We start from the raw sequence: 10719 nt of genomic DNA on the forward strand, positions 1-10719 counted from the left end.
CACGAAATTTTGCTGTGGACTGTCCTAAAGGTAAGTTATATACAAAATGGTATTGGCATTGCTTTTATTTGTACTGCGACAGCAGAACAAATAAAACGATACAAAACGATACATTAACCAAGACAAAATCATAGGAAAGATGCTGGTCGGTGAAAATTAATCAGAATCTATGCGTTTTGGTTTGTCTGTAAGTATTCAATGTATTGTTTTATAACACAATTCACTTCTGCACATAACATCATGGCTATGGAAACAACACTTTGGTCCAGGAAGTTACATTAAAATGATCTGAAACCAAACGCTGTACAGAACTATTCCCGAACTATTCCGTTTGTCCGACACAGTAAATCGCACACTCATCACGTTGCCCGCACTCTGCTTTCAGCTGCAAACACTCCCACGACGACAGGAGGTTTCACTCTGCGCCTCCCAAACAGCGATCACAAATGAAGCCTGCGTAAATTCAGCCTGGAAGACCTAACTCCTTCCTACATCAAGGCCACCATGGAAGGACCCTGCTCCCCAGCGCCATCATCGCACTCAAGCGGCGCCCGCCTGTCCGTCTGTGAGAGTCAGATCCCTCCTTCACCATGGACTCTCCCAGGTTTCTGCGCTTATCCCAAAGAGGTTATGCAGTTTTTCCCGGCCAAGAAGGAGGGTTAAAGGTCAGGGGGCGTCTGCACCATGGCCCTCGCACCTGCTCCTCATCCCCAATCAACGCTCCCAGTGACTCCTCCCCGCTCCAATCAGCACCAGGCGGTGGCATTTAAGCCCTCAGGCTGATGGCTCGGCTGCTCAAACCGTACTGCGACCCACCACCTCCCCAGCTCCTCCTCTACATTCCCCTCATCCTCTACCTCCTCTCCACATCTACCACCATCAGTCTCCAGGCTCCGGGGGGAGACATCTAATACAAATAGATCATGGAGTGCCCATGATTGCAACGTCTTCCGCCGGGGTCTGAGCGCCAAATAACTCGCAAATAAAGCTTGCTAAACAGTCCATTCTCGTGGTCTCTTTGTCTCTCCAGGGTGAAATGTTCACGTCAGCCTTAAGAAGTCTCCTTTGAGATTACTCACTACCAAAAGAAAAGAAAAAACAGGTGTCGGTTGCCTAAACATTATTCTCCCATTTCAAATTTACCTTTAATATGGGGTCGTCGCTTTGCCAAGTCGTAATGTTTACAATGTTCTGTATTTCTAAAAGCTACAGGAAGCTAGTGTTTGGGCCAAGAGTTAAGCAGGGGAATGTGAACTCGTCACTGTAGCAACAGGTGCAGTGATGTAATGCCATACGCCGGACTGAAAAACATCTACACGGTAAAACATCCAAATGACAAGCAATTTACAGTCATCATGAAGCTAGTGTTGTGAATGGCATTAACATTAAAAGAAATACATTAAAAAAACAAAACATTAAAGTGCCTATAACAGGTTGGACTACTCATTTTACTATATATCGTATTTTCCGGACTATAAGTCGCACCGGAATATAAGTTGCACCAGCCAAAACTATGAAAAAAGGTGTGAAAATACGGTAATTATATTAAAGATTTAAAGACAAAAATATATATGCATAATAGAGAAGAAAAAAAACATATATAAGTCGCAGTGGAGTATGAAATGCAGTCGCAAGTGTGAAAATAACAAATAATATCACATATAAGTATAAATATAAATATAAAGTTTAAGTCGTACCCCGACCAAAACTATGAAAAAAGGTGTGACTTATAGTCCAGAAAATACGGTAATTATATTTAGGATTTAAAGACAAAAATATAGCAATTTTAGGTTTTAATACTTACTTCCTGGTTGTAAATCATGACATCACTCTAGGAAATTCTTTGATATTTTCTTAACAACCATGATGCACTGGGCCCAAACTCATCTAATGTCACTGCAATTATTATTCAGCAAAGAAGAGCATTATTTTGTTGTGTGTTTTGGATGGACTCTCCCAACTGTGATGTCATCATGTTTTGGAACTTTGCTCTTCTTCCTGTCATTTTCAACATGTTTCTCTTCTCAAACTGATGCTTGATTGGTGTAAAACTATAATTTATATTTACAACAGGTTTTATTCTACAAAGTAAACTCAAAAGTAGGAAATCATAAAAACCTGTGATACACACTTTACGGCTGTGAATGAATGAATGTACAGTATGTTATTAAAGTGGAAATGTAAAGTGAAATATTTTAAACTTTCAGTATAAGTTAAAAATTCGGAGGCAGATAACACAAGATTGCTCGACTTTCTGCTCCTTTTCATTCATTTGTTGTGTATGCTTTTTCTGTATGTCATTGGTAATGTATTTTATATGTTAAAAAATGAAATAAATACGCATGTACTGTTTTATTTCTAAAGAGATGAATATGTACATACTGTTTTGTCGATATGTGGCATTGACAGAGAGCCCTGTGTGGTTATAGACAAAGGCTCTGTTGGAGGAGGAATCTCAGACTGGAGGAGAAAGGGAGGAATCTGTGAGTGGGAAAAAAAACAAGACCATTCCAGATCTGGCTCATGTTTTTGACAACTTCTTCACAACTGTTTACAGCAAAGGGAGTGTGGGGTAACAGCTTAGGTTACAGTCGTCTGTATGTGAATGTAGTATTAAGTAGAGGATCATTCGCCGTCTATTACTGTGTACATTGAGTTGTATCTTCATTTTAGTTATTTATCTATTGCCATCAAAGCTTGGCACGAGAAGTAAAGAAGGCATAAAGTTAAAACGTGTCTATTTTGATACAAAGATAAATAATTAAAACTGAATTTGATTTCAGCAGAGCAATCATTTAAAAAAACGTGTTTATTTAGTCAATGCAATGTCATTTTCATCACAAAATAATTGTACCCTGTGGTCTTATACTAGTTCTGATATACTGTAGATCCAGACCAAAAAAATATATAGAAAAAGTCTTATTTTGTATGATTTAAGGTTGAAGTTAGTTTTTCAGTACTTGTTCAAATGAGTATCTAGTTTGTTTTGTTTGTTTGCTTTTTTAGGATTTTTTGGCCCATAGACTTTATTTGACAGGACAGTGCATTGTGAAGCGAGGATGAGACTGGGGAATGACATGCAGCAAATTGTTGGGAGCCGGATTCAAACCCACGAATTTAAGTATCAATTACCGGTATTATCTGGGTGTCAGTACTTTTTACCACCTTTTTTCTATCAAGTAAAAACATCAAAACTATATTTCATTAACAGTACTTTGCTCCAATTTAGAAAAAAAAAGACAAAATGTAATAATATTTTTTTTTAAATCAAGGTTAACAAACACATTACCAGTGTATACGAAAATATGTATTTATTTTAATATAGTACAATGTTTGTGGAACTTGTACTTGTTCATACTGGAAGAATCATTCTGGAAAGCTAAAGAAAGAGATGGTTACACGTTTGTACATCTGGTTTTTAACTACACCACAACTTCTCACATTATTTGACAAATATGTTGGCTCTGTTTATGCTCTAGATTTTTCACCAGCAAATTAAAAACACTCTGACTTTTCATGAGGGAATAGAATACTTTTCTCTTCTTTTTTTAAAAACTTCTTTCAGACATTTGTGTTTGAATATCACTATGACTAACATAACAACTATACAGATACTTTATACTGACACATGGATTATTGTAGCTCCACACCCATCCTGATAACAACACTAAACTCCTCAAAATGTGTCCAATTATGACATATTCAGGCCACACACACTATTCTCTCTCTCTTCTCTCTTGAATCTGGGGGAAATGACACCTAAAAAGCCCTTTGGAATCACTTTGCAAAGAAAACCAGGCTTAGTTTCCCCCCACAATCCTCCATCGGAATGCCTGACCCTTGAGTTCTATCCTCTGCGGTTAAAGGGTGCAGATTCAGAAAACCTCACTCACTTCACGCGCTGACCGTTTCTGCTCTGGTCAAAAACATCTCCCTCTCACAGCGCGGTCAGCACTTTCCTGTGTGCAAACAAATGGACCCAGGACACCACTGCGCTTTTAACACGAGAGCAAAAACGAGACGCAAACAAAATGGAGATGAGATTTTGAAAGGTTTGTGGTAATGACGTCCCAGAGGAGCAGTTATGAGCGCTTTACTTCACTGAAGAGGCTTAAAACAAAGTATATCAAATACTCCATCATCATTGAATACACAGGTCTGCATTACTATCACAATTATGAATGTGTTTATGTATAATTTGTACTACAACAATTCTGACTTTAAAGGTACACTGAATGGTAATATTATGTTTTATTTACTCAATGACTATGACTCAATTTAGCTAAAAACATACTTGGCCATGTGATGTCACTTCTCTAAATGTCTAAATGGAGATGGATATTATTAAGATACGCTATTTTAAAATGTTAAAACATGTCTTATTACAGTAAGATAAGATAAGATATTCCTTTATTGTCCACACATGGGGAAATTTCATTGTTGCAACGCAGGTAGATGCAGAGGAAAAGGACAGATCACTTATAGGAAGTTTAAAAAACACTCTTAATAGAAAAACTCTTATAAACAAAAACTCCTATAGACAAACCCTCTAATTTCTTAATAAGGAATGGAGGGGAAAAATAAAGATAAAATAAATGAATATAAATAAATACAGAATACAAGGTGATGAGAAATACTGGCAATGTGCAGCCCAAATGAAAATGGTCATAAAGTATTATGGTAAATGAGGTCATGGTCACATGTGGGTGTTTTCATACAGAATGTAAAATATCTAATTGTTAACAATAGACAGAGAATTTTGGTGTTTGGGACTTGCCGTAGGTGTAGTTTGGCAAACAAGATTCACATTCTCAGCTTGAAGTGACAAGTAGGTTGATAAATATGTAATATCAAGGCTGAAAGTGTCTGGTGAGTTTCCCCCATCAGCCCAAAACATAAAACATCTTCCAGTTCAAGATGGACCTGACCAAGGCTAGTTCAAGACGTGGCTCCGGGCTGTGGCACTGCTCCTGACACTGCTCCTGACACACTGCTCCTGACACACTGCTCCTGACACACTGCTCCTGACACACTGCTCCTGACACACTGCTCCTGACACACTGCTCCTGACACACTGCTCCTGACAGGCCCCACTGGCACTGAACCATGAGTCAATTGCAGAGGACAAATTTCCCTATGGGGACAATAAAGTGTACGGTGCCTTAAAGCCGCTGTACCTGATTTTTTTATTACTTTTTGAAACATGAAAACCAGAACTCGCTCATGTACTCCATTTTTTCATGTAATAAAGTGAAAATCAGTTTTGCCCTGGAACAGATATATTGTAAAAGCATGAGACCACAGCACTTTCTCTGCATTTAAAGCCGCTGCAAGGAGCTTAAAATGAACTAGTTCTGTTTTCACCTTTCAAAACAGAAAAATCAGGTCCAGCATGGTTTTATTTAATTTTTCTTTTTATAAATGTAATTTTTTTAAACTTTTGTTACAATCTTTATACCTTTCAAATAACGTAAGTTTCTTACTATGTTACTAGTAAACCATCTCATTGTGTATCAAGCTACAAACGTTAGATACATTTCTCCACATTATTGTCAATAAAGTTTTTTTTTTTTTTTAACTGAAAGGAAAGAGAGAAGATGGAAAAATAAAAAGACACAAGGCAAAAAAAAGACTTACAGGGGCGGGGCCAGAGAAAACTGAATATAGCAATGGTTGAAGTAAGGTTTTAACACGGATGACCTCACGTGATACTTGAATTCACAACGTTTCATCTTTATTGAGTTGTTCAGTCGTAGTAACTTCTGGGTCAAAAATATATATATATATATATATATAAATATATAAATATATATAATCATCCAAAATCCAAACACTATTACAGTAGGAGACTAACTACATTCAAGCCCCTGCATGCTCAATAATACACACATTAGAGGGACTCTGACTATTTATCTTTTATCTGGTGTTTGTTTTTATGAGCTCAATGTCTCCGTACAGTATATTGTCTCTTCAAATAAAGACTAAACTGAACTAAACTGAGACAAGGAGGTGACACTTCCAGGCCAGGTTGCATGTTTGGATATGGCAAGCCTATATTACCACTGATACCATCTGTCTGGAATACTCTTATAATACATTACTCCTAAAGAGATTGAAATAGAAACATGGGAAAAAGGTGCCATGCTTTTGAACCTCAAACACTTCCCACCTGACGTCCTGCGCTAAGCCCACAGTCCCATAGGTAGTGTGTGGACAGCTGTGGCCTGTTGTTGTTCATAGATTAACATGGGCAGACCGACCCGGGCCGGCAGCACAGATCTAGAGAGCGAATGTTTACAGAGACAGGAAAGACGCTGCGTTTCCACAAGTCCAGCTGAATTTTCCTGGCTATTAGCGAGAGGCTACAGAACAAAGGGTTTCCTCTCCAGGCCACAGCACGCTCAGCCAAGCGAGCATTAGGACTGGTTACGAGCATGGTAAGAAGCCAGACACGGGCTTTATGAGCTTACAGGCTGACAATCACTGAGTTAACTTGTCCATAAAAGGGTTTAGGTGAGCTCCCTCTGTTTGAAACTGTAAAGTCGGGTAGAAGTATTGAAGATAAAGGATTTGGGGGGAATTTACTTGATACTGGTGCAGCTGGCTATAACTGCACCCAATGTATAAGAAGGATGATATGTTTGTAAAACTCATTTCAAAAACACATTTGTAAATCCTAAATGGAAACAAGATTCGAAGTTAAAACGTGTCTCATAGTTGTTTGGAGTAGGATAACATAAAATAATAAAAACTAAAATAAGTAACATAAAAATACATCTTCCTGGGACCAAAGACGTTTGGCTTGACTTTTTGGACTTAGATTTACAATGACTTTCAGAAGAATTCTGTTATCTTGTGGTTACTAGAACAGAACAGATAATAGACCTCCAATACATTTCAAACGGCTCCTCTGATGGTGCTTTCTTAGCTGGTTCATCTGTGCTCTGCCATGTTCATTATTTTAATGTGCTTGTTTGTTTGTTTGTTTGTTTGTGCATGTGTGTGCATGTGTGTGCATGTGATCTGTAAAGCATTTTGTCATACAATCTTTGAACATGAAGTGCTTTTTATTGATCTAGAACACTTTGACATTATTATTCTTCTGAGACTCTTCTTGTACTTTCCTGCTGCAACAAATTACACTTAAGTTTTTGTAATCTTATCTTACTAATACTAATCATTAAGTTCAAATTTTAAATTGCATGAAACCCTAATATCTCAAGACATCTGTTAAAAGGTCAGTAGAATATCTGTTTTGGGGCTGTTCTGAAACATCATTATCAAGCCCCCGTCCAGACGCCTTTTCCCGAGACATTACCCAACCCTGTTCTGTATTTAGGGCGAGGTCATAACTTCTCTTTAGGATTATTTATGATCCAACCGCTGATTAGATTTCCCATTAAACCTCGATCAAAAAACCCAACTTAAAACAACAGTCGAATCCGTCCCATCGCACGCTGCCTCACCTGGAGGTCAAAGAACTTGCTGTATCTCCTGTAGACGACATGAGAAGTGGAGTCGGAGTAGGTCACGTTGATGAGGTACACCTAAGAGAAGAAGAAGAAGACAAACAGAACAGGGCTATTAGGAGAAGAAGCCACTTTGTCAAAGGCATTAGAGCAGCACTTTAGCATTACTTAAGCCTAATGACATTCCTGACTGACTTAACTCCAGGAGGTCATTAAAGGTCACATAAACCCATTAAGTTTATCTGTCATGGTCACATATTGGAGAGCAACCAGCAAGGGGTCACTAGGCCTGAAGTATTTACCGTTTTGTAATGATTAATGCTGTGTATTGTAGCTCAATTTAACATTTGACTCATAGTGCGGGTATTCTAGTGTGACAGAAGGTGCTGGGGACCCATGACAACACTGTTACCACGTTTATAATGAAATACAAAACATGGCCGCAATGAAAAGATCAGGAATTAATCACTAAATATGATTAAAATAGACAATTGTGTAAATGAGGTGTTGAAAACAAACGGTGTGATAAAAACTACTGCATTTCTCATACAGACAAAGGTTTTACAAAGTACTGACAAATGTATTTACATCTTAAAAACTAGCAATACATCACAGGTAACAATGTGACATATTGATTATCAGAATTAAAGTTGTGTTCATCACTATTTTTGAGCCATTTCGCATCAAATCATGGCATAGAAAGAAGCCAAGGAGAAGTTGAGGAAAAAGAGTGATCGTTCTTGGCTGAATAAACCTGGAGGCCAAAAACAATCCAGCATAAAAAACGATTTTCCTTTGCGCTTTATTTATTTAAAACGTTCTTGCGGATCAAACTTCACAGATGTTTTTTCTAAAAAGCAGTGCTCGAGGTGTTTTTCAACTTCTCCTGACGTGTGTTCGTGCATTTCCCCATCCAGACATCCATCATTTACACAATTAACCGTTATAAAGATGACCAAAAACAACTCAACGATGAAAAAATGAACTTCACAAAGTCTTTTTTTGCGTGCACTGTCGTTTCAAAAGCAGATGGCAAAACGCATCTCAACCCAAGCACATGGAACGCGCCGTTGACGAAAGTAAACTTCGCACATATGGTGACAATCTATAAGGAAACCAGTGAGCCTTTAAAACACTCTTCTGTTCATTTAGATCACAGTTTGGAACAATAAAAACGATGTGAGAGCAGCCAGGCAAAATGAGTCCTCCGGCAGCTCGCTAATTAGACACAGACAGCATGAGCGAACGCAAGAAGAAACTGCAGAAGAAAACAGGAGGGAAAAGGTTACCGAGGGCATTTCAGGACAATGACTGAAGAGTGGGAAAATAACGGAACAAAGGGTAAAAATGAGATGAAATATCAAGCAGGTTTTTTTTTTCATATTAATAAGTCCAAAAGGTGGAGATAATTTACCAAAACAACTGAGGGGGAAGTCATCTGGAGCTTTGTTAATCTTATTGAATTTGTGCCAACGACTTGATTTGACTCATAATACATACAAATTAATATTACGTACTATTTATTATGAGTAGTAATGTTTTTTGAGCCAATTTGCATTAGAAAAAGTATCTTTGCTCCAGATTTTGAGTGGCAGACCAATTACCTTTAACATAATTTAATTGATTGTATTTTTAGGGCTGTAACTAATGATCAGTTTGCGAATCGATTAGTCTGTGATTATTCTTTTGTTTAATCGATTAGCTGTTTAGAGCGACTTTGACCAGTTCAGCTTGGAGGATCCTGGTGCAGCACATTTATGGAAAAAAATAGTGTTTTCAATCAAATACTCTTCATTTACACATTTTCCAGGTCATTTTTAAGGAATTACTGCACAATTTCAATCATAAAATTTATTTTCTCAGCTCATAGCATGTTTTGTATATATATTTCAATAATCGATAAGTTGCAATTCATGTACTAACTTGTTGTGTTTTGATTATACCTTGTAATGGCATAGAGTACCGTAGTCACAATTACAGAAGTGATTAACTGCACGGCCCTAATTGAAACTGAAAAAAATGTCATTCAACTCAAGATTCAGATCAGTAAATGTCTATAACGTCTACAATATGCGAGGTGCTCTTATAATCGTGTCTATTGTCTATTTTTGTATCAACAGTGTGACATCAGAGCCAGTTTTGGGTCTATTCCTTCAGCATTATCAGTGTGAGACAGAGAATGTTGCACAAGAAGAGCCCTTAATAACATTCTGGAGTAGTCTGATTACAGTGGTTAAAACTGGCTCCAGCGTCGGGCCCTTCCTGTCCGGCAAAAGTATGTGACTAAACTAAAGTGTTTATTAAAAAGTGCAGTAGACCTACAATCCTGGCTGAGTGCTCTCTCTTTAGTGTGTGAGTGTGTAAACATGCATTAGTGTCCACGGGTCCTCTGGAGGAAGTGACACTGGAGCAGCAGGGCCATCAGACAAAGGGATTCTTCTTTCCTCTATCCACGGCCAACCGGATAAGCATTTTCTGTTGCTTAGCTCATCGATAATGACATTTTATATGCTCTTTCCCTTGAGGGGACTTCCCAGTATAAACCCTCCTCACCTCCTGTCCTGTTTGCTCCCAGGGGACAGGACAGGACAGTCAGGGCCCTGTGTCCCCTGTGGAGACTCCCTCTGCAGGAGATGGATGCTGCAATTGATCCCAACTCTCAGGTTAATTAATCCAATTTTACCTGATGGACTAATTGATTTCTGCAGTTCCTCTGAGAGTCGTCTCATGGGCCAGCTAGATTTGATTACTCTGGTCAGTTAGGATGGCACGAGACTAGACTTCTAGTGCATGCAGATGGAAAACAGTCGTGGTATGCAACTTTGTGAAGACTTACAGCAAATATAAAACGGTTTCAGACTCACATAGTGCTTGGATGGGTTCCTCCTCTTCTGGACATCCACCACGTTCACGTCCAGGACCGTGCGTAGATGCATGCTGGAAAGAATGCAAACCTGCAGCTCACCCGTAAAACAGCATTAGTGACGTGGAGTTAGTTTGCCTTGTAAGGACAGCGCGTGAGAGGAGTTTGGACAGGCACAGAGGCTTCAGAAGGTCCCGGGTTTGTTGTGGACGTGTGCGGACTGTGAAACATGACAGCGCAGGAGAAGTGGAGTTGAAGCAGGCTTCTCCTCCCTCCAGTCAGAGGGCTGGACCTCACACCAGCGGGACAGGACGGGACAGGAGGAGCGCGTGTGAAAGGACGAGGCGGGCCCCTCTGAAGGGCCCATCACGGCTGCAGAGGCGGGCA

General features: G+C 39.0%; 1 protein-coding gene across 2 annotated transcripts in view; it reads right to left on the bottom strand.

Moving 5' to 3' along the window:
• LOC140350784 (SH3 and PX domain-containing protein 2A-like) overlaps positions 1-10508 on the bottom strand; it is a 71160-nt gene extending 60652 nt beyond the window's left edge. For both annotated transcript variants that reach the window (XM_072436287.1, XM_072436286.1), the window contains exons 1-2: positions 10334-10508; positions 7467-7547 (exon numbers count right to left, since the gene is read on the bottom strand). In XM_072436287.1, coding sequence (XP_072292388.1) covers positions 7467-7547; positions 10334-10405 — 153 coding nt within the window. In that variant the 5' untranslated portion in view covers positions 10406-10508. The remainder of the gene's footprint in view (positions 1-7466; positions 7548-10333) is intronic.
• Between the last annotated feature and the right edge of the window lie 211 nt (positions 10509-10719).

Source organism: Eucyclogobius newberryi, unplaced genomic scaffold, assembly GCF_026437365.1.
Source record: "Eucyclogobius newberryi isolate DKJ021-1_F unplaced genomic scaffold, fEucNew1.0.hap1 SCAF_8, whole genome shotgun sequence".
Lineage (NCBI taxonomy): Eukaryota > Metazoa > Chordata > Actinopteri > Gobiiformes > Gobiidae > Eucyclogobius > Eucyclogobius newberryi.